The sequence below is a fragment of the Callospermophilus lateralis genome, chromosome 5, assembly GCF_048772815.1.
Source record: "Callospermophilus lateralis isolate mCalLat2 chromosome 5, mCalLat2.hap1, whole genome shotgun sequence".
NCBI classification, from domain to species: Eukaryota; Metazoa; Chordata; class Mammalia; order Rodentia; family Sciuridae; genus Callospermophilus; species Callospermophilus lateralis.
In genome coordinates this window covers 102,024,457-102,050,302 of record NC_135309.1, presented here as the reverse complement: position 1 = coordinate 102,050,302, position 25,846 = coordinate 102,024,457, and the positions used below count along the sequence as shown (strand labels likewise).

The window sequence follows — 25,846 nt, the reverse complement described above, 5'->3', positions numbered from 1 at the left end:
AGAATAAAATGTAGAGGGACTTGCGATACAAATTAGAAAACGTTTTCTTCAGATCACAAAGTATTGATTTACATATTGTGATGTGATGATTTAAGTACTTGAAAATTAAGACTGCCTGGGCAGGAGGTATATAGCTCAGTGGTAGAGAACTTGCCTAGCATGCACAAGAACCTGGTTTGGGTCCCCAGTACTGAAAAAAAAAAAAGAAAAGAAAGAAAAGAAAGGATTCCTTATCAAAAGAAGATACCATAGATAAAATTAACAAGCTGTATTACCACATCTAAAATCAGTTAGGATTAATGTCTGTAATAATTAAGGAACTCCTACTAAGTCAGGAAAATAGGCAAAACAAATGAATAGACAATTTATTCTGCCAATATTTACTGAGCACCTATTTTTAAGGGTCAGGGATATGGATGTGAACAATATTCCTGCTTCAAGAATTTGAGCAGAGGAAATAAATACATACATAATTAATATAATGTTTTATTATGTTAAATACTATGAATAAAGATAAGGCAGAACAAAGATAGAAAGTGATTGAATACTCTTTCAGGGAGTCTCTCAAGATGTAACATTTAAACAGATTTAAATGAAATGAGTGAATCATGAATATAAAGAAGTTTTCTAGACAGAAAAAACAGCAAGAAGGCTCTAAGTTAATAGAAAACAATATGTGAAGAAATAACCAACTTCATAAATATCAGACTGACAAAAATATAATGTGAAATAATACTAAGTACCAGTGGAAATGGAGGGTAAAAGTACTCTCATGTACTACTAGTGAGCATGTAAAGTAGATTGAGCAACCCTAATCCAAAAATCTGAAATACAACAAAATCTTAAATTTGGGGGGTACCAACATGAAACCACAAGTAGAAAACTTCACACCCGACCTCATGTGACAGTAACTATCTAAACAGATGCACTAAAATATTGTACGAAATTATCTCCAGGTTATATATTTAAAGCATATATGAAATACAAACAATTTCATTTCAGTCCAAAACAATTTCAGTTTGGACTTGGGTCACCCCCAAAACTGAATGTGTGCAAATATTCCAAAATCTAAGAATGTCTTTCATTTGAAACAGTATCAGCTCCAAGCACTTCAGACAAGACATATTCAACCTGTTCAGACATGCTACAAATCAAGTTGTCAGTATTTAGTGAAAAGAAGTATGTCGGGGGGGCTGGGGTTGTAGCTCAGCGGAGGAACACTCGCCTAGCACGTGAGAGGCCTCAGGTTTGATCCTCAGCACCACACAAAATAAATAAAATGAAGGTATTGTGTCCAACTACAACTAAAAAATAAATATTATTTAAAAAATAAAGAAATATGTGTATTCCTTTTTTACAGAGAGAGCTCTCCCAAAAGCACTTAAGAGGACATAAATGAAATGAAAATCACAGAGCTGTTTTATAATATCAGGAAGTTCAAGCACCTAGATGACCATCACCAGATGGTCATCTAGGTTACTTGACCAGATGAGGGGCATACATTAAATACCTAAAGCAGTTATAAGTTATGAAATAGATATAGTGAGAGCCAAACAGGTTTTTCCCTTTTTTTGTTTTTGTTTTTGTTTTGTTTAGTTTATTGAGCACTAAAATATTTTGGAAAAAATGTCTTAGATTTGCTTCAAAATAACAGTTTGAAGGGCTGAGGATGTGGCTCAATGGTAAAGTGCTTGACTTGGCATGCATGAGGTCTAGGATTCAATCTCTACAGCACAAAATTATTATTTGTAGAGTCATAATTTGGGGGAGGAGATGCCAAGGAGAAGAATGGTTACAACTCTTTATGAAGCAAAATTGGCTAGGAATTGATAATTGTTGATGCTTAATTATGGACACTCGGAAGTTTCTTTATACCATCCTCGCCATATTTGTATATGCTTAAAGTTTTCTATCATAAAAGGCATTTTTAAAGTGTTTAATGAGAAGAGAGAAAGTTTAGCACAACTTCACTTATGTAAACCATCAATAAATACGCATAAAACACCACCATATATTTGTTAAAGACACAGACATACCCAAAAACATTAGCGTGAATATCTTTGAAGGAAGAAAATGAGAATGGGAAACAGGGATAAATGAGAACTATTTTAAATAAAATAAGAAAGAAGACTCATTCTACCAAAACTGATAGTATGTCATTACCTAAGGAGTTTTATTAATTCAACTTCTTAACACCTGAGGTCAAAAAAAGGAAAACACTTGGGACTGGTATTGTGACTCAGCAGTAGAGCGCTCATCTAGCATGTGAGAGGCGCTGGGTTCGATCCTCAGCACCACATTAAAAAAATAAATAAAATAAAGGTATTGTGTTCAACTACAACTAAAAAAAAATATTAAAAAAAAAAGGAAAACACTGAACAAATGGAAAACTCTCTGGGATTACACAGGAGGATTAACAAAATCTGACTTGGGAAGAGGGGGCATCCTAACTCATACCTTAGATACACTGAATCAGAATCTCTGAAATTGGGCAAAAGGTACTACTATTCAAATCCCATTTCACAGAGGAGAAACTGAGGAACAGTGAGTAAAATGATAATCCAAGCTCATAATTCAGCAAGTAGAAAAGGTAGAAAGATAGAAATCAAGCCCAGGGCCAGAAAACCCACTCTTGGCTGTGTGAAATGGCTCATACCTATAATCCCAGTGGCTCAGAAGGCTGACATAGAGGATCACAAGACCAAGTACAGCCTGTGTAACTTAGCAAGACCCTGTATCAAAATAAAACATAAAAATGGCTAGGTATATGGGTCAGTGATAGAATGCCCCCTCCTCAAAAAAAAAAAAAAAAAAAACTCATTCATACTGTACTACTAATGCACTGTTATAATATAAAATCTAAGTATAGCCAACGGAATTTGATCTTCCTAAAATATTATCTTGTACGACAATGTCACTGCTCTTGGCAACCACCAAAAAAGTTAGATGCTGTATAGTTTAAACACCACCTCCTAATAACCCTCATCTACTTGTTCAATTAATATCGCCCTTTTTGCCAATATAAATCTTATTCCAAGCACACCAGTCCTCCTCCTTTTAGAATACACATATTCCTAAACTAATAATCACTTTCTCCAAACTGAAAAACCTTCTATTCTCTTCTACACTTGTTTGTATCCATATGTCCTACAATGTCCAGCATTTAGAACATTTCCCTAGCATTAATTGATGGAACTAAAGTCCCACCACTATTCCAAGAAGTTTCCCTGATGACTTCAACACACACCTTTTCCTTCTTTAATTTCTTTTGCACCTACTCTCTGAGCCATTTAATTAGCACCTTATTACAGTAACACCTCATTTATCCAGCATCATTGGGAAAGGAAAGTGTTCATCAGAAGCAAATTTTCCAGACAACTTAAGCATTAATTTAGGAAGCAGCAAAGTAGAATGAAAATAGTGCTGACTTTAGTTACAAACAGACCTAGGTTCAAGTCCCAATTCTTCCACTTACCAGATAAGTGTCTTTGAGCAAATGTCAACAAATGTCTCTAAGTCTACTGCATTTTCTATAAAATGTGAATAAACTATTATCTTCACAAAGTAATTCTGGGTATTACAAAAATCACACAGAAAGAATCTGGCAAACATTCTTTAAATCACAGCTATAACTACTCCAACTATTATGCACTAACACATTAAAACATTTTTTATGAAAATCTTCATCTATATAAATTTGAGATTTTTCTCAGAAGACAGTGAATAAAATTAAGACTTCTTGATAACTCAAAATTCATTCAATTGAATTTACTTATTCAATATCCAGGATCAACAAGGTGCAAAGTGATTAAGGATTTAAGATGAATGAAAAAAACATGGTCCCTGTACTCATGGAGTTTATAAAGTATACTGGTCACTAAATAATTTCACTTTGTGTTATAGAATAAAAGTGAAATAAATACGATGCTGGATGGAGAATAAGGGATAGACTACTTTAGAAAGGATGATCAGAGAGGGCCTCTGAGACTTGATGAAGGAGTGAACCATGGAAAGAGTTAAGAAGAGAAATACTAGCAAAGGAAAAGTATACACAAAGTCCTGAGGTGTCAAAGCATTAGCATATTTAAAAACTGAAAGAAAGCTATGGAGGATCATAAATTAAGAAGGAAAACGGCAAGAGATGTTGTTACAGAATTAGGCAAAATCAGATCATTCAGGGTTCTGCAGGCCACATTAAGGAGTGTGAGTTTCATTCTAAATTTAATTGAGAGTGATTTGACAGGATAATGTCAATACACCAAATATTTCAGGAACAGACTTTTTTTTCTTATTCCTTTGCAGAGTTACCACTGATTAATTTGACTTAGAGCTTCCATTCCGAAGCAAATGTAGTAACAAATTACCGTACAATAATTTTTCAAAGTTTTACTGAAAGGAGCAGTATCATTTTTTAAAAAATTTTTAGTTATAGATAGACACAATACCTTTATTTTATTTATTTATTTTTATGTGGTGCTGAGGATTGAAACCTGTGCCTCACACATGCTAGGCAAGCACTCTACCACCAAGCCACAACCCCAGCCCCAAGCAGCATTATGGAGTGGTAAGGGGAAGAAACATTTCTTATGCCAATTATATAAAAACATTAATGATGGAGCTACTCTACAGTGGTCTCTACGGTCCTCATTTCATACTATACTTCATCTTGTAGTTCCTTCTAGAACAAAGTTTGAAAACAGGTATAAAGAACACTGGTCTAGGAGTCATAAGTTTTCAATACTATTCCTGATATAATGACATAACAGCCAAGTAACCCTGTGCAAATCATTTAATACCTTTAGTCTCGACTTTTACTTTCCTACAATAGAGAAAATACCTGATACTAATATTGTGTATCAAAAGCTATAATACTTGGAGTGGTCTCTCCCAATAAGTAGAAATTACATTTTTTTATTGCTTTTATAACAAAAATAAATGATTTTGATTGCTTGATGTCCAAACCACCTGAAATATAAAGGCTCCAAGCATGAATTAACTTTTGCAAATATCCAAGCCCATTTACAAATTGGTATTTGTGACATCAAATGAAATCCACACATTTATTAAATTCCTGCAATAATTAAGGTCCCTAGTAGTGCTATAACTGAAAAACTAAATTTGGTGCCTCGTGAAAATGAAGTTGATTTTTTAAATATTTTTAAAGATCAATGAAGACTATATATTTCAAAATAACTAAGAGAATAAATTCAGATGTCTCACCACAAAAAGTGGTAGATAGATCAGGTGATGTATATGTTACTTAGCCTTTGGGTTCAAACCCCAGTACCCCCCTCCAAAAATTCTCATTACTGAAAAACAATTACAGAATAACTATATCTTTAAAAATTTAGAAATTTTACTTAGTTGAAAACACATCCATAACTAAAATTCTGCAGGCTTATTATCTCAATTTAAAAAATGGACTTTGCATTCAGAATGACAAACTAAAATACACTTATACTCTGGTACCACATTCTGATTTATATCTTTTACTATTCCATCAGTGATTAGATTTTTTTAAAAGAAGTATAATCTTCTGATAGTAAGGAAAGAAAATTAGACTTCTTATTTCTTAGCCCAATACTAAGTAGAAACTCAAGTTTCCTCTTAAGTGATGAAATTTAAGTTGTTTTATACTGAATGAGAGATGAGTCAAATGGTGAACATTTTACTGCCTGTATATTTTTCATTCAATTTTTATTAAATAAATAAAGAAAAAGGAAATTATTTCTGGGCTGGGGTTGTGGTTGGCAGTAGAGCACCTGCCTAGCATGTGTGAGGCACTGGGTTCAATCCTCAGCACCACATAAAAATAAATAAATAAATAAAGGTATTATGTCCATCCACAACTAAAAATATTTAAAAGAAAGAAAGAAAGAAAATCACTTCTGGGGCTGGGATTGTGGCTCAGCTGTAAAGTGCTCATCTAGTACATGTGAAGCCCCAGGTTCAATCCTCAGCACCACATAGAAAAAAATAAATAAAATAAAGGTATTGTGTCCAACTACAACTAAAAAAAAAAAAAAGAAGAAGAAGAAGGTCACTTCTAAGAGAATTTTTAAATTGGGCACACAACATGAAATTTACCATCTTAACCATTTTTAAGTATACAATTCAGTTGTGTTAAGCTTATTCATATTGTTGTAAAACAGATCTCTCAATTTTTCATCTTGCAAAACTGAAACTCTATACTCATTAAATAAATGTTCAATGGCAACAGGGTTCAAGAAAAGAGACTATAAATACTGAATTGTATGACCTTAAGTTTCTAATTGCTTTTGCCTCAGATTCCTTGTCCATAAAATAAAATATAACATTTACTTCATTGTGACAGCACGAGGATCAGTTTAACATCATTACGTTTTGGGTCATTTAAATATTTTAGTAGTTTACTAAGAAATTATATATTCTTTATCTTTTTTAGATGCCCACAGATTTATAATAAAATGACAAATATTTTCCTGGAGTAGAATTATAGTTCTCAAGAAGAAATCACAAAACAGTCCATGTAATTGTTAAACCAAATGAATCTCTGGCAATATCCTATGGAAAAGTTATCTTTACTTACGCCAAGTAAGAGGAAAGACTTCCTGGCGGCCTTACTAAGCTTCAGGCAAAAAATGCTCATCTACTTCAAAAGTTCCAGTAACCATTCTAGTAAGGAATGGTTAAAACAAAAAATCAATTACTTTATCCAAATAAAGTTCAATTAATGTTTGTCTTCTATTCCCAAGTTTCAACACATCTATAGAAGAGATCATCATCCAAGTTAAATGATACCCTAAGCCTATCCTTTTAGGACAATGAACCATTTATTTAAAGATTCTTGGGAGAGATAATACCCAAAAGTTTGCTTTTTTTCCTCCTTTTTTGGTTATATATAAATTGGAAAGGTAATAAATTAAAACCCTAAATGGAATTTTTCTATCATAATATTAACTTAAATGGAAAAATGAAAAATTCTGTTCTCATTTCAATTATCAAATTAGATGAACAAAACTTGCTGTTTTAACACTGCAGGGCATTGAAGCATTGGATTTCAAGGCCTTAAACTTGGCTTCATAAGATGTTCTTTGATTTGATGTCTTCTATCAAATCAAGGTTATTGCTTATTCATATACGTAAATTGTCTTAACTAATAATCTTTTTTAAATGCAACATTAAAAAGCTTCAAAAATAATTAAAATTATAAAATAAATTTATTTCAGAAACATGCAAAAATAATGGCACATGATCTTAAACCATTTGATTCATCGATTTTTGTAAACACTTTTTTCTCAGTTTCTAGATATGAAAACCACATTTTCGCTTGTTCAAAATAAAGTGGTAGGGCTGGGTTTGTGGCTCAGTGGTATAGCACTTGCCTAGCATATGTGAGGCCCTGGGTTTGATTCTCAGCACCACATATAAATAAGTAAAATAAAGGTCCATTTATAAAAATATATATATTTTTAAAAATAAAAATAAAGTGGTAATCTATGATCCATAATATGTATAAATACCTCATCATAAACATTATAAAAAATAGTAATTTTGATAGAACAGAGATGTAATAATTTATAGCCTGGAGTCCAATATATGCAATAAATAGTAATATCAATGCACTCTATAAATTTACTCATAGCATCTTGTATATAATGTCTTTAAAGTTATAAATAAATGGTTTTGCTTTAACATGTTCAGTTTCCTATCAAAACTATGAAGATGAAATGGAATCTCAAAATATTAATTTTTTGAACTAGGCTCTAAATCATAATCTATCAGAATGGCAAAGTGCTTGTTTCTCTGTTCTGTTGTTTTTTTATAAGAACTTCCCTATTTATAATTACAATAAATTATATAGGCAAATAAATAAAAGTAAAACAAGAAACCTAAATGCTACTTTTATATGTAGTATGCTTTGCTTTGTCAACTGTTTTCAGTGATTGACATAAAAGAAACCCTAGCTACACATAAAAATTAGTTTCTGAAGATGTACATATCACTAGAGTATCTTATGTCCCTTCTAGAAAACATTTAAAAAAGAAAGAAAGAAAGAAAAAAAAATTCATCCCCTCTGCTCAACTGTTTTAGAAGTCTTGTGCACCACTGGTAAGTGATCTTGTCATATTTTAGACAATTAGAAAACAGTACTTTCAAAAAACATTCAATTTCTGCCTTTTTAAAAGTGTTGAATAAACAATCTTACCATCATTAGAAAGAAAGAGGTCTTTGAAAGTAATTCAAAGTCATAAGATCTTAAACTTGTATAATTTCAAAAGACTTGAATTTATAACATGTTTTAATAAACTTGTTAAGTGTTGTAACATTCTTTCTTGGGCAAAATACATATGCCCCAAATCTCCCAATAATAGATAAAGATCTTATCAGCTCCTTGTAGTGTTAATCAGCAAGATGAAAAACTATCAATCATCAACAGAAAAAAAAATAAAAGAACAACATTAACAAAGAAGGAAGGCCCAAACAATATTGGGATTCCACTGAACATAAAATAAATTGAAAGTTGTAATAATAAACATAGAGGAAATAGAGAGGGCTCCAATGACTTTCAACCCAAAAAAAAGCCTCTTAGCCACAGTAAATCATGGTTGTAAGAATTCTCAGACACAACAGCTAAAAGGAGGAGGTCAGAAACCACCAGACAACCACACAGGTAGAAAAATCAGTCCTGAAACTGAAGTATTCTCACTAATAAGCTCTACAACTCACATAAGGTTGATTTTTTAATAATTACACAGATTATATTATTTGAAATCCAACAGGCCCAAGAATTTTTCTTTTAACCCTCCAATTTCACTGACAGATTATCTGTTAACATCTAAGAAATTATTCATCCTATATTTTATTGATTTCTTTTCCCCTTCTATATAACTCACCTTGATATGACCAAATGCCACAGTCAGACAGTACTTCCTTCTCAATACAGTGCCTGTAGCAATAAAATTTATGAAACTGAAAGCTCTCCCATAAGCCTCATAGTGGCTATTTTTATCTGAAAAGGGCCCTGAATACTAACAGAACTTATTTAAACTAGTTAAATGTCCATGCATTTAAAAAGATAGGCCAGAAGGCAAATGTGTATTGGTTTGATGAACTCATTCTGTTTTGAATAAAATAAAATGTGACCATGTTTGTAAGATATGGCGGGGGGGGGGGGGGGGGGGGGGATAGGAAACTATCAAAGGAAAAGAAGTCCAAATTTTTTTTAAAAGAAAACATCATCAGGCTTACATTTATTTGGGAAAAAAAATAAAAGTCAAATGTCAGAAAAGTGCAAATTGTATCATAAATACCTATTCATTGAAAGTAAATGGGCATAAGGATGATATTTTTCTGATTAGAATCAAGATTCAAGACCCTTTGTTTTACTAGGTTAAAGGTACTTACATGAACTGGTAGATGATATGGAAAAGTGATATCAACTTGTACCTGTTTCTTTGGCTTTTATAATTTCTTAAATACACAGATTAAAAGGCATTAATTAATTTGTAAATAATTACAAATGTTAATTTCCATATTAACAGGGTCTAGATGAGGACAACATTACAAAATATTGCTAAGTAATCTTTAATGCCTTAAAGAGCTTACAAACCAAAATTAAGACATTTTTCATTTTGGCTTTAGTTTGCAGTTTGATATAAGTATCTCCCTCTCTCAGGTCTGTTCTAAATGACAGCAGGTCCCTGAACACATATACCATTCTCATACCTTGCAAAGCTCATGGCCTTGCCAAGAGGACTAGCAAAATAGATAATGAGAAGTATATGCATAATACAAACAAATCTCACTACATTCCATATAGATTATCAACCAGCAAAGGGAAATGATCTGTTAAAGCCTCGTGAATTTATTAAGTAGAAAGATTTTCCTATATTCAAAGAGTATTTGTAAAGAAAACATTTTAAGATAATGCTATGCTCTTAAGTCAGTGCCATCATCACCTCGCCTGTACAACTGAATATTTTAAAACTGATATCAATATCATTGTCCTTTTTGGAAGATTTTTCAAATAAATGCCACTTTATTCAAGAAAAATGGTAAATTGAGCTGCACATGCTCTTTATTGTTGATTTTAAGTGAATATCAGCATGCTAACCTAATGATGAAATGAAAGTACTTAAGAATTTTGATTAAAACAACAAAGGTTACAAACTTTGGTTAATTCATCTCATCTTAGATGTTACAAATTATATTAAACATATATTGAAAATGTTTGATTTATTATGTCTTTTATAACTATATAACAAAAAATAAATAAATGAAAAACCAAATACTATCAGCTGCTTTTCAAAGCTTTAATAAAATGGTCATGAGATTTAAATATATATAATAATTTATATGTACTAGTAATATATCATACAGGATTTTTTCTAATTTATACCTTACATTTTTAATTTAAATATACTTTAAATAATGAAATAGTTCTTAATAAGTAATTCACATTTTACAAATAATTTAAATTTAAAACACATTTTATAAGCTTTCCTGTTGACATAGCAATATTACAAATTTTCTCATAAAATATTAGATAAAAATAAAGTTAATATCAAAATTTATATCATTGCTATATGTGTATTTGCTTTCCTCTAAGTATAAGTTTATACTGTTACAAATGACAAAAGAAATTTACCAGTCCATCTGTGTTTCATTATATCTGGGTATAACGGCATTTTCTTGTTGTTGTTGTTGCTGTTTAATATTTCAGATTACTTGTTGCTTTTTTTCAGGATGATAGAAAGTAAAATCTGATGAAGTCCTTTCCCTCCTTAAAAACCTCAGAATGGACACCACTGGCCTCAGGAGGAACTCAAAGCCTTTGCCCGGCTTTCAAGAATTAACCGTTGCTCACCTCTGTAACCTTTACCACCTTTCCAAAATATCCCTCTCTGAAACATACACACTATAACACTACTGAACTTTCTGTTTCTAAAAGGATCCTACTCTCTCACTTCTGGACCTCTCCCAAGCACAAACTGTTCCTATGCCAAACACCCTGTTTACTTCTCTTGGCAGAGTTTGTCCCCACTGCCTTGTACAGTGCCTGGAAAAGAGCAGGCCAAGAATGAGAATTTAAAGAGTGAGTTAATAATGATAGAATTTAAACAACTTTTTTTTAACTTTTGTTTTTGAGGAAAGTATTTAATGGGAACGGAAAATGATAAAAGTTCACATATATTACTTTCTTTTGCCCTTTAATTGGTACATTTAAAAGGGTGCTTTTTGGTCAAGTAATTTTGATATTTTTCTTACAAAATAATGTAAAATTTTTCCACGCATGGACGGATATCGAAAAAATACTGGAAGGTTATAAGTTTATATTCTTTATTTTTCTTCTCTACATTTTTGAAGTTTTCTACTTTGAATATTTATTACTTGAATAACAAAGTATTTTAAAAAGTCCTGGTAAGCCAATCAAAGTCAATTTGTGCTTCTGTGAGTAATGGTTTTACTTACTCAAGTATTCTCATGTGTCCCTTTTACCAATTTAAAAAGAAGAGAGGAAATTTAGAGATACTGTTCTATAGGGATGAATTAAAGTTTGGTAACCAGTGGAGACAAAAAAAATCCACCAAATTTTTGCTTTAAAAGCTAATAATCCTACTGATTGGTAACCACAATGCAGCTAATAATTTCATTTTCTCAACTATACTACAGTCATTTCCCAGTCATCTCTTGGAAATAATCCCTTTATTCTAATAAGACCCAAAAAGCTTTTAAAAAATAATTGACAAAAGTTAGCAATGTAATCTATCCTAAAAATCATTTTTAAAATGTACATACTCAGTCACTTTCAATAACCAACTACTAAAGCTAAACACTTGCTGACTTCTTTCCTTTCCATGTCCTCTATAACATCCCATTATTGTCATCCTTTAATAATTTTTTAAAAACTGGTCCCAAGCAGTTGAAAAACACTTTAATAAAATAACAAAATCTCTTTACTAAAGTGATAAAACCAAATGGCATTCCCCAAAGAATACCCACCACATGCAAAAATCCCTCCACACACACAAAAAAAGAGAAAACCCTTTATTTCCTTGTAGTTAGTCTGAAGACTATCCATAGTTGACTTTTCTTCCTCACTTTATCTCCACATCTCAAAACACTGCATGCTAACTTGGGTTCACTCCACTGAAACTGATATCCCTAAGGTCAAAGTTGGCCTCTCAATTAAAACATCAACCCTTGTTTAAACCTCTTCATTCATTCTACTGTGTCTGACATAGTAACTCACACCTCAATTCTCAGAACCCCCATTTCTTGATCACTGTGATGCCAGTCTTTTATGAACTCTTCACATTTCTCTGGTGTTCCTTTTTGCTCTCAATCTCAAACTCTCAAAATCTTTGATTTCTTCACACTTTCTCCCTATACATTTCCAAGAAAAAATGGCTTTATTCCCATCTCATGCTTTCAAATTATATACAATGCAAAGGAAAAGACAGAAGCAGATATGTAAGAGGTAAAATCAGACAAAACTAATCTATGCTGTTAAAAGTACAGGCAGAGTGGGGAGCATATGTGAAGCTTCTACAGTGCTGGTGATAGCCTTTCTCTTGATGTGGTTGCTTGGTTACACTGCTGTATTCAGTTAGTGAAAATTTATCAAGCTATACACCTAGGATACATACATTTTTTTCTATATGAATGTCATATTTCAAAAAAATTATTCTTTTAAAAGAAAGAATAAGCTAACACTGAGTTTACAGTTGGGTTCTGACATGTGACTTGTCTAAATTACTTATCCTACTGAAGTCTTAGTTTCCTCGTCAACAAAATGAAATAAAACATAACACACGAGGTACCTGGCACAATGTTTAAAACTCAAACACCTTACATTTATAAATGTTACTTCTCTGTCCCCAGCCTCTCAATTCCATTATCTCCAGCCTAGATTTCTCAACTAAAAAAAACTACATAACAAATTTCTTCCCAAACTGTTCTCTCTCTAGGTCTGGATAACACCTCAAACTGAACTCACCAACTGCCTCCTTCGTATTCTTCCTCCTATATTCCCTCAAAATCTGGGACTAAAACAATTATAATCATCTTAAAATTCCTAATTTTTTTCATTTAGGTCCCAGGTCCTATATTCCACAGCCTGAAATATCTACTGCATTAATGCAGAAGAATGATGACAGCTAACACATTTATATTGTTACAGCAGCTTAGTTATTACCAATGTTTCCTGATAGATCTGTTTCCCCTTGTGTCCCACCCTTCATATAACTTCTAGAATTAATATTCTAAAATGCACCTCAGATGATGTAACTTTTCTGCTTAAAATTCTTTATCTCCAAGGTCAAGCTGTCATTCAAGGTTGTTTTTTAAATAGTTCCTGTTTAACTTGCCAGACATATCCTCTACAGCACATCCAATCATATCAATTTTATTGCAGTTTACCAAATACAGTTGGCCCTCTGTATCCATGGTTCTGCATCTGCAGGTTCAACAAAAAACAGCTCAACAACATTCAAAAAAAAAAAAAAAAAAGTCCATCTGTACCAAACAAGTACGGATTTCTTTTTCTTGTCATCATTTCCTGAACAATAAAGCATAACAACTATTTGCATAATGTTTACATTGTATTAGTATTATAAGTAATCTGAAAATGATTTTCAGTACACAGAAAGATGTGCATAGATTATATGCAAATACTATGCCATGTTGCATAAAGGACTTGAGCATCTGCAGATTTTGGTATCCATGGGGGTCATGGAACCAAGTATACCAAGGGATGACTATATACTACACTCTTCATGCCTTTGTATTTCTGTACTTTCTTTCTCATTCCCCTCCCCAACCCCACACATTCTCTCCCTATCTTAGGTAACCCCTCCTCAATTTTCCTAATGTTTGTCTTTTAGTAAATAGCCCCTTAGAAATATCTCCTGACACTCAAGACTCCTAGGCTAGATTCAATGCCCTTTTCCAAAACTCTCATACCATCTTTGGAATAACTATTACAGTGCTTTTTTACCCAGTGTGGTAATTGCTGATAGTGATCCCCCTCTGGAGAGTCAGTTCCTGGTGGGCAGAGATTGCTGGGCTATTCAGATCTCACTCAGGAGGGCTCAACAGAGGCCAACATTGACAGTTCACATTTTTTTAAATAAATACAGGAATGGAGAGATAGTAGAAAGCAGGATGAATGGGATTCTCATCTTATAAAATATATATAAATGTATACTATTATAAAAATAAACAAATTTTTAAAATGAGTTTTAAATGCTAATTGGCAAAATCCAACTATTTAAGAAGTTCAATTTTCTTAGGCTGGTCTATGGCTAAAATAGGCAGCACAGTCAGAAACCAGAGTTTGAAAACATGCTATACAATTTACTGTGAGGCCTGGAACAAGATATGTAACCTCTGAGACTCAGTTTTCCCATATGTAAAATCAGGATTACATCTACTTTATGAAGTTGCTGTAGGGATTAAGCAAGAAAAGCAGCCAGTCCCAAAAAAGGGAAAATATGTATAAAGTACCTTGAATAGTCAAATTCATAAAAAAAGAATATAAAATGGTGGTTGCCCAGAACTAAGGAGAGCAAAGAGTGGGAAGCTTTTGTTTAATGAGTATACAGCTTCAGCTTAGGAGGATGAAAAAAAGTTCTAGAACTGGAGACTGCAGACAGCTGTACAACAGTGTGAATATACTTAATATCACTGAACTATACACCTAAAAATAGTTAAAGTGCTAAATTTTATGTTACATATTTTACCAGGACAAAAGAACATGCGATCAATAATTCATATTGAAAGACTTTCCCTACCTTATTAGAAAGAAGCATGAAAGGGAAAAAAAAAACCTTTCTTTCTCTTTCCCGACCCCACCTCTCCAGACTGAAGCTAACTGGCAAAGAAGAGTTCATTGGTTTAAAAAAAAAAAAATTTATCCTGAGCCTTCACAAATCAGTAACTTAAAACTATACTAAATCATACACCGACCAATTTACATAACAAGAGCATAAGGATTTCAAATAAAAATCATAATTTATTCAAGACATGGCACTTCTGGAGTTAAATATTGTATAGGACTGTGTTTAACATACTATAACACATATTTTTCTTTTAATCAAAGTACTGATAAACTTTAACATCTAATCTATGATTCTCTGTTGAATCAAATTCTTAATGCAACCTTTATATATATATATATATTATATATAAATCTCCCATCATAAAAGAGGTACCTATAGTAAAATGAAAAGAACACTGACCTTGGAACCAAAAACATCTAAATATGGCTCAACTCCACCATATAATATCTATATTATCCTACCTGGGTAAGTAAATTTTCATTTATAAATCTTAACAATCAATTAAGATACCACCTACTTCACAGGATTATGAGATTTAAATTAAATTAAAATAAGCTATATTTTAAAAACTTGGAAACTGTAATACAATTTCATTTATATTATTAAGTTTATGAGCAAAGTAGTCTATCAAAAATTCATATGAAAAACACACAGTTTCATGGTAATATAAGTAGGTACTCTCTCCTAGTTCTGAAATTCACAGAGACTACTATATGCCTATATTTTAGAAATATCTTCTTTAGAAATTACATATTAATCCAAGCACCAAAAACTGGAGATGGAGGGAAAAAATAGACTTTTGTGACATTTGTCATATTATTGATTACATCCTTAATTCATTTATTTCACAAACATATAATAACAATTCCAAGCACTGTGCTAAGCAGTGGGAATACAATGGTGAAATAGCATGATGCTTAAACCGTATGGAGCTTCCAATCTGAGGAAAGACATTAAACAAAACATCACATAAATTATTCACTATTTATAACTGACACGAAAAACAGAGGTTTCTACAAAAGCATCCAATCCAATCTGGGAGGTTTAGGAAAAATAACCATGCCACCAGCTATACCATCTTTGCTAACCCCATAGACTTTTTTTTTCTTTTTTTTTTTTTTGAATGTACATGGACACAATACATTTATTTTATTTATTTGTATGTGTTGCTGAGGACCAAACCCAGTACCTCACACATGCTAGGCAAGTGCTCTACCACTGAGCCACAACCCCAGTCCCCCCCAAGAGGCTTTCAATAAACCTTAACTATTTCTACCAACAATATCATTATAAAAACCCCACTGTCTTCCTTAGAAACAACTGTATCCTGAGGGCTAAGGAGATAAAAGATAATCAGTCCTACCATGTAGGAGGACCAGAAAAACTGGATCCACCATCCAATTCCTCAGTAAAAAATAAAACCAAGGAAGAATAGCTTCTTCATCCCAACTTTCATTAGTATTGTATATATCCTTGAGCAGTTATGTTCATGTTAAGAAGTTTCCTCAATGGTAGCTTTGAACTGCTGGAAACACTCTAACCTCAAGGCTTTCCCATGGCTGTTTCTTTCAATATTAGTCAGATCTCTACTTAAATGTCTTTTCTCAAAGAACCTTCCCCTAACTATCCAATCTACTGTAGATTCTCAGTCATTCTCTATACTATAGCCCCCATATTTTATTACTTTATAGCATATATGACTATCCAAATTTACCTAGTACATTTATTTACTTATATATTTCTCCTACAAATGTGAAAGTTCCATGAAAGCAGAGACCCATTTTACTCTACTCAAGATACATCTTCCTTGCTAAAGACTCCAAGTATTGTTTAGGTAGTTCAGGTACAGGGGAGCAATGTTTCTAGCCCAAGGGATAAACAATGACTGATTTAAGCCAATTATGGTAATACCATTACCTTTGCCAGTAATTGGTTTAGCGGAAGGAATTTTACAGTTCTTTCTAATAAGGCATAAGAAGAGATCTCCTAATACAAGAATAGGTTTTCCTTCCTGACTGATGAGACATGAAGAAGGAAAAACTTGTCTCTTCCTCCTGATTTTATACTAGTCTGTGAGAGAAGTGATGCTGGGAACCTGAAGCAGCCATGTTACAGTCACAACAGGAAGACCACAAGGATGGCAGAGAACCTGATCCTGAACCCTGATGTTCTTGATTCACTTAAGCAGATCTGGAATTGCCACTTTCATATATCTTCATTCTATTAAGATTTATTTTTAAACCTGGTCAATTAAGCCATTTTTCTATCTCCTGTTCTGATATTTGCAGCCAAAGCTGTAATAAACTCTTAAGCCTGTTTCTTCTGTAACATTAAGAGAAAACAGTATTTTTGAAGGGATTAAAAGATAGAAAGTACCAAATGTAAACAAAATTCTTAAATGAAAGCATTGCTATTATTGTTACTATTAATAACATTCTATGACAAACTCAACAAATTCATTATAGAGTATTTAGGATATTGTTATTTTAATTCTCTCTCTCTAAGATCATTGTTGGATTTGTTTGGGGGGGTGGGTATTTTGCTTTTTGTTGATGTTGTTTTGTTTTCTTGTTTGGGGAGGAGTTGCCAAGGTTGGTGTCCAACTCCTCAGCTGCCCAAGCAGCTGAGACTACAGGTGTGCACTATTGCACCCAGCCTCATGAGATCATTTTATTGCAATAATTTTTGTCAATTTCTTCTGTCAATAAAATAGCTCTCCTCTCTCCCCCCTCTCTCCCCAAGTCTGGAGTTATCTAAAATAAAAAAAGAAATAACCATATTAATAATTTCAGAGGAAAGCCTGTTTTGAGGCATCAACTCTTTTAACTTAAGTGGACAGTATCACATATAAATTTCCACCTTCTATTCTTGTCTTCACAAATATTTCATCAGTATTTTAATACTGTATTAAATTTCTGTCTTGGATTGGAAACTAAAATTACAGCTATATTAGTAATTAAAATATACCCTTCAATACCTACTATTACTGAGAAAAAAATCTTTAAGAGCAGAAAAAGAATAATAGAATGTTATACTTCAGTCTACAATATTTTCTGTGCTGAACTACTTTATGACATTATGTCCATGAAGCAAAATTAATACAGAAGATCAAAAATAGGAATTTGCCAGGTCATTGGTTCACTCTAACTGAATTGTAAACTAAAATATTATGATGGCTCATTATTGTTCTCAAAGCTACTTAGGTTCCTACATGAAATGCAACAATCAAAATTCTTCTTTAAAAATATTTTTTAGATGGTGATGGACTTTCTTTTTTTCACTTATATATATGTGGTGCTGAGAATCAAACCCAGTGCCTCACAAGCTAATACTAACTTAAGTTTGTCCTTTAAAAGATGAGCAAAAAATAGAAATATTAATACCACCACTACATTAATACTATCCAGGCTGATCCAGATACATTTTTAGTTCTGCAATTATTACAAAAACAGTAGCTCCCCTTTTCAAAAATCTTTAACCATGAATTTACTGCCAAAAATTATTCACTCATTTTGACCAAGGTAGACTTAAAAATTATGTGGAAAAACTCTATTTTTCCCTGTGTAGTCCATTTTCTACTTGTTTTTCAATGTTTTCACATTGAAAATATTGAATGAGATATAACAGTTTGGGTAAAGCTAAGAACACTTTCTGCTATGTTTTTAAATTTTTATACACACACACACACACACACACACACACACATTTTAGTTGTAGTTAGACACAATATCTATTTTTATGTGGTGCTGAGGATCAAACCCAGGGCCTTGCGCATTGCATGGCAGGCACTCTACCACTGAACCCCAGCCCCAGTCCCTGCTATTTAATATTATTAAAAACAGGAAGAATCTTAATCTTGGTGGGCCACCCTTCATGTCATCTTTCATAGAATACATGGGGGTTTTTGTGTAATAATTTAGAGAACTGTCATAGTCCTAGTTAAGTTATATAAGTTTAAAAAGCCTTACATGAACATGAACAGATGTTATATATGTAAAATACATACAAAATCTGATAAGCAAAGTCTAAAGTCTGAATAATATCATCATTTAATTTTTACTCCAGACTCTTCAGATACTAACAAATACATCTTATTCTTTACTCCAATGCTATTTGGTGGGGGGCGGGGGATAGCAAAGATTGAACTCAGGGGCATTCAGCCACTGAGACACATCCTCAGCCCTATTTTGTATTTTATTTAGAGACAAGGTCTCACTGAGTTGCTTAGCACCTTGCTTTTGCTGAGGCTGGCTTTGAACTTGCAATCCTCCTGCCGTAGCCTCCTGAGCCACTGGGATTATAGGTATGTGCCACTGAACAAGCTCCAATGCTATTTTAAGATCATCTTTTTAGACTAACTTCATGATGAAATTAATATTTTGGCATGTTTATAGAGGCTTAAATGTTAGTAAATGATATGTCACTAGTATTTAATGTTATTCCCACATCAATGTCAAAGTAATAATGTACACATAATGGTAGAGAATACCATGTATTCCAAAATAAAATTATAACTATTTATTTTTAAATTACATATTTCCAGCAGTAGTTTCATGTCTTTCAAACTCAGTGTTCTGGGTCCTAATCCTATTCCAACACTAATGTAATGGTGATCTCCATAGAAGGAAAATCTAAATTCAAATTGGGTTTTTTTTTCCTTCAAATTTTACTTCTAACTTGAAACTATTAAGATAAAATATTAATCAACAACAAAGTGGGTGTTCCAGCTCCTGCCCCATGGAGTATTTTCAATTAAGTCAAAATAATTCTGTTTTCTGGTAGTAACTGATGATGATAAAGACACATTTGTTCTACTACTTCAGGACTACAAATTTTTTTCATCCAAATTAGTTTTATAGGCAAACTGGCTTTCAAAGTACGAGAATAACCCCTCCCCCCCTACACACACACACACACACACACACACACTCACACACACGTTCTCAAAGTATAGCATACTTATAACACTATTTCTAGGTTTGGGCGGGGTTTGGGGAGGGGAGTATTGGAGATTGAACCCACGGGTGTTTTACCACTAAGTTAGATCCTCAGACCATTTTATTATTCTTTGAGACAGGGTCTTGCTAAATTTGCCTAGAGCCTCACTAAATTGCTGAGCCTGGCCTCTAATTTGTGATCCTCCCGCCTCTGCCACCTAAATTGTTGGGATTATTGGCCTTCGCCACCATGCCCAGTTTATAATACTATTTCTAAGGATGACAATAAATCTCTTTATAAATATTAAAATTTAAGTTTGAATATCTTACACAGTCTCTTTTTTAGATTTATTCCTTCAGGAAAAAAAGTCTGGGCTTGGAACATAGCTCAGTAGCACTTGCCTAGCATATATAAGGCCCTAGGTTCAATCCAAGGGGAACAAAGGGAGATCCTTCTCTTTAAGTAACAGGAAAGACATCAACCAGAAGGTGGAAAAAAAAAAAAAATCTCACAGCTGACATCTCAGATACAAATTGTTCAATATTTTGGAGGAAAGATTTCATAGTTGGAAGAGTCAACATATTGTAGGAAATTTCATTCCCATAAAGATATTGCTTCCTTTATTTTAGAAATCTTGAATTGTGTACATTGCTCATCAAACAAGTTTCTGGAGAGATTTGTAACACTTCATTTGCTTTATTTCTTTCAGAAAGAAAGATATCAAGTTTTCTTTGATAGGGTTGCTTTAAGGATGAAAGGTGGGGGGAGAATAAGGTGATGTTGGCAGGTACTAATCGCAATAAACTCTTACATGGAGTGGTATTTACATGTTCTTTTGATTATAACTGTTCAAAAATGAGCATATGGTATTTGTATCCAGGTATGTCCAACAAAAATCACCAATCTTTAAAAGCCAAAGTTATTTTTCAAAGCCCCAGGTTAGATATACAGTTTGTTGTAATTTAGGCTAGTTCACATAATAAATGTCACTGTCAACTATGTTTATCTTATAAACAACTTTTCTTTCTAGCACATTCCTCTTTCAGTGCTATTACAAAACATTAAAGACCAAATTAGTTTAATAAAAAATTAACATCACTACCCATCTATTTGCAGCTGCCAGTTACTTTTTCCTAGATGGCATATTGCATGGCTTAAAGTTCAGCAATATTTTTCATACAGGACTTGTTTACAACTATTATAATTTAAAAACTTAAATGGTCAAACAAAATTCCTGGAAAGAAAGAAACAAAGATATTTCATTATTCTGGGTTTCCAACTTTCACTCCTAAGATTTCTATGCCTTCCCCAAAACCACACACATTTCTTCAGTCTAACAAAATGGAGGGTATAAGCATCTGGGTACACCAATGATTAAGAGTGCATATCTGATCAAATCTTTAAAGTCTGTTATATCTGATTATGTAATGCTATTCCCTAAATCTGTAGCATCCTACCCTAGATCAGGAAGGCAATCTGGTACACTGAAAAATGTATTCTTCAGCGTCAACCATAGATTCTAAAGTTAGAAAAATCTGTGTTAGAAATCAAGCTTGTTTTCTAGTAGCATATCTAGCAGTGTATGCATTTATTTTACAACCCAGGGTCTCCAGTTTTCTTATTTCTTCAATGGAGAAAAAAAGAAATCACGTATCTTGAAGCTTTGTTGGGAGAATTAGAGAAAATAAACATAACGAACACAACAACTAGCACATAGGATAACAAGTAAATTAAGTTACTTTGGTTGTATTATTTTTTTTGGGGGGGGGGCGCATTTCTGAAATACAACTAAGCTAGAGAACACTATTGTTTGGGCGTATTTTTGAAATAGGACTAAGCTAGAAAATGTGAACTCAAACTTATGACATTATCTTGGATGTCATTGAAAAACTTCCTTTAAGTCTAACATTTTCATTTATAAGAATTTATTTGGTCTTTCAATATTAGAAGTATTTCTCTTAATATCAAAGATACCTTAGAGAAGAAATTAAAAATTAGAAGAAATTAGTCCCCTACTCTCAAGAAACTTACATTTTAGGAAAAGCAAGACATTAAACAGGCAATTACACAGTTATTTAATTACCATCATGATCAATGTTGTAAAGAAAGTGTGCTAAAGCAGGAAATGACCTAACAAGATCAGAATTAAAATTTCTATGCAAACATACCACCTCCCTTCAAGGTTTTCAATCACTCCCTCTCTAATTAAACCTAATCCAAGCCTTTGAATAGACTTGATCTGTTTGTTTTTTAAAACAACAAAATAAGTAATTAACCTGCCCAGGCCATTTTTATGTTCAGGACTGCAAAGTAAAACTTTAGAAACTGTGTATGAAATCTACAAATAAATTTCAAATATTTTATATAGCGTTTTGTTTTGTTTTTGCTGTGCTGAGGATTGAACCCAGGAGATCACTCATGTGTGGCAAGCACTCTACCACTGAGCTACATCCCCAATGTAGTTTTTAGTTCAAGAAAAAGCTAAGATATAATATAGGTAAGTGCTTAGCTATTCCCTATAAAGTTGTGAGAAAATGTATTTCTTGATAGATTATAAAACCAATGTTTATTGAATGTGTATGCCATGATTCGGGACATTCATTTTTCAGGATCTTTTTATTGCGGTGTATATTACTTATTAATGAAAAATTATTTCTGTAATTTAAATATCACAACAGTTCTAATTTGCTTACTAAAGGAGAATTCATCACTTGACCACCTTTTAAAATCTGCCACCTTAAAAAAAATTAGTAACAAAAAATTGTAACATCCTTTTTAAAGATACCTTCAAGATTCCTAACTTCAGAAACTAGTACATTGATGTAGAATAGTGCCATCAAAGTCCCAAGTAACCATAACAAGAAAAACTGGGTAATCAGATCAATTCTTCCCACCAACTATGTTCTATAAAACAGAAACTATGTTCTATAAAACAGAACTACCTCAATGTTTGTCTTCTAACATTCACCTATAAATTAATTCAAAACAATTAACCCAGAATAGTCTTTGTTAATTCTCCAAAAGTGGTCTCTTCACCTATATTTAGTTTATAAGGCAAGTCAGTCAAGAATTCCTTCTGCCAATTGTAATGAATGGAAAAAATATATTTAAATCAAATAGCACCATCTAGCAGAACCCTCATCACTTTGCTTATAAGAGTGGATGTTACTTGATGTTCAGTTTGGTAGATAAGACAACAAAAGTAGCAATTTGTTTTCATAACAGAATCACAGAATTAGAGCTAGAAAGGACCACAGAACACACTAGGTCCAACTTCCTTGTTATAATCAGCAAATTTACAAAGTCATCAGGATACAAATTAGATTGAGTCAAAATTTACCCCCTCCCAGGAGTCCAGCTAAAATCCAAAATTACTTTGATTCTCAAATTCAATCACCTCAAAATAAATAAGATTATGCTTCATTAAGTTTCAATTTCTTCACCCCCAATAATGTGAAATCCAAATATTCTGTAATCATTAAACATCTTCCTTAAGATATTTTTATCATATAACCAAATGATTAATGCACACAAATTAGTCTGTAATTCAAAACTTCAACTTCAGTTAAATGCTGTGTCTTAAATCAGGCTGTGACTCTTATACATTCCTTGTCAGAGCAATAAAGTTCGGATCTAAAAAAAATAGATCTAAAAAATAACAGCATCTCTCTCTTTTTTGTTTTTTTGCTTTGTTTTGTTTTGCTACATCAAGGCCTGCAACCCCTAAATCCTATGGGAATTGTGTATGTTGATGCCAACACGAAGATTAGGAAATGTTCCCATCCCTGGGGCACAACAAACTTTCAGGGGAAAACTGCCCAAAGCAAGGAGGGAAACTTAGTCGTCTGTCTGCACATTCGGTTTTTATTCACGCAGCTATTTCTGTGCGCAAGGTACCCAAAGTACCTCGGAGTGATGCTCTCAGACTTTCCCCCAATCTGCACCCCCTACGAAAAATAGAGTGCATTCAATGACAAGGATAAGTCTGACCCTCAAGAGTTGAGGCGGTACTGGGAATCAGTTTGATCTGCTACACAGAAAAATAAAAGGCGGCAGGGGGGGGGGGGTTCTTCCTCAGTAGTCACAGTCACTATTCGCTCTCATTTTTAGTAACAACCAAATCACCGTTACAAGTACACAAGAATAGCAGCAAACAACCCTGCTTTGCAGTGTGCCGTGACGGTGGCATCCCTGGTCGGGAGGGGCTCTTTTCTGGCCAGCCTCCTCTTGGGTTCCCACCGAAGTTAACACCTGTATCTCCCCACTACCCCAACTAAGCAGCTTCTGCCCACCTCAGCGTTTCTCTCCTCCCTAAAAACCCCTTTTCCGATTGTTGCCTCCTGCCTACTGCAGAAAGCCCTCTTCGCGGCGGAGCTGCGGCTCACACAACTCCCCTTCGGCTTGCCCCAGGACCACCGCCCCGCAGGGACCGCCCCGCCAGCTGCCCACCAGGGGCCCCCGACGTTCGGAAGGCAAGTCTCCACAAAAAGTTCTCCAGTCGCCGCTACTGCGGAGTTGGGTCTGCAGCGAGAAGCAGAAATGCCAGCCTCCTCCAGCAGATCCCTCTCCTAGCCAGCACACTTTTTCTCCCCGGGAACTCGGTCCTTCTCTGATTCCCAAACTTCAGCAGTGTCCCTCGCGCCCACCCACCCCAGCCCCGGCCCCACTGCCGAAACACTAGGCAAAACAGACGTCGCGCGGGATCCGCCAGTTGGGAAAAGCCCCGACGCCCACCGGGTCCACGCCCGCACACGCCCTCAGTGCCCCGCGCGCGCCTCCGCGCCCCGCGGGGCCCCGCTCGGCCGTTCTGCGCCCAGCTTCCGCCCGCCGCGCGCCCGGCACCGCCGCCCTCGCCTCGCCCTGCGCTCCCGGCCCCGAGCCCCGGCGCCGGAGCTCCAGCGCCGCGCTCCAGGAGCCGCCCGCTGAGACCCCAGCCCGCTCCGCCAGGCACCACATTACCGCCGTGCGCCCTCCTCCACGTAGCTGCCCCCTCCCCGCGACCCCCGGCGGCTCTCCAGGTCCCCGCAGCCCCGGACCCCAGCTCTAAAGTTACTTTGTGAGGAGGTGAATCCGCGGGTTATTTCCCTCAATCACCCAAACAAGTTTACATCCTCAGCACCAGTACCGCCGCCGCCCCCCAACATACTCGCTTCCCTCCCGACAGCCCCCCACGGCCGCCCGCCCCGAGCCAGCACCTCCTGAGAAACAGCCGCTCCCCGCACCACACGCCCCCACCTCGCACACCCCTCCCCCTGCCAGCCCACCCCCGGCTCTCCCCGGGCGGAGAGTGTCTGTGTGTCTGTGTGTCTCCCAGAGAGTGTGCGAGAGCGTGCGTGAGTGTGCGCGCGTGTGAAGGCGGAGGTGGGTGAGAAGCGGAGACACTTACTTCTCCCGGGCCTGGCTGTCGGACGGGACGGCGCTGCTGTTACTCTTGCCTTTGCCGTACATGCTTGTGCCGAGAGCAGCTCCCACTGTCACGCACCTGTCAACCCATCACAGCCTCCCCGGGAACAGCCCCGTCCCCATGGCGACCCACGCAGCCACCCCCACTATTGGCCGCCCCACGCCAAAGCTCCGCCCTCTTCTCCCAGGCAACGCTAGAGACTGACAGGCCTCCCCCTCCCTTCGGCCTTCCGAAGCGCGCGGTGGCGGCTACAGCCTAAGCGGCAGTCTCCTCCCTCCTTCCCTCCCTCCCTGGTTTCCTCCCTCCCTTCTTCCCTCTCCTCTCTCCTCCCTCCTCCCGCTCTCCTTCCCCCCTCCCCCTCCGAACCCGGGCGCAAGGGGGGAATTAGAAACTGCTCTAGAAGGATTTTAAACAACTGGCTGTTCTCTCCGCCGCCGCCCCTCCCCCTGCGCCGCCCGCGCTCGGCTCCTCACTGGAGAGAAGGCGCCGGGAGGAGGGGAAAGTGCGGCCTGGAGTCTTTGGCTGGAGCCGGTGGAGCTGGAGCCGTAGCGGCCCCAGACTTCGGGGCGCCCGCCGAGTACACAGACAGACCGACGGCCCCTGCCGCCCTGGGGGCCCCCACCAGCCTCCGGTCCTGCTCTTCTCTTGTCGGTGACCCCGCGCCAGTACCCACGATTGA

General features: G+C 35.5%; 1 protein-coding gene across 6 annotated transcripts in view; it reads right to left on the bottom strand.

Moving 5' to 3' along the window:
* Ssbp2 (single stranded DNA binding protein 2) overlaps positions 1-25,410 on the bottom strand; it is a 335,480-nt gene extending 310,070 nt beyond the window's left edge. For 5 of the 6 annotated variants that reach the window (XM_076857059.1, XM_076857062.1, XM_076857060.1 and 2 more), the window contains exon 1: positions 25,150-25,410. In XM_076857059.1, the coding sequence (XP_076713174.1) occupies positions 25,150-25,211 (62 nt within the window). In that variant the 5' untranslated portion in view covers positions 25,212-25,410. The remainder of the gene's footprint in view (positions 1-25,149) is intronic. The other variant, XM_076857064.1, reaches the window with a different exon arrangement.
* Positions 25,411-25,846: the final 436 nt, after the last annotated feature.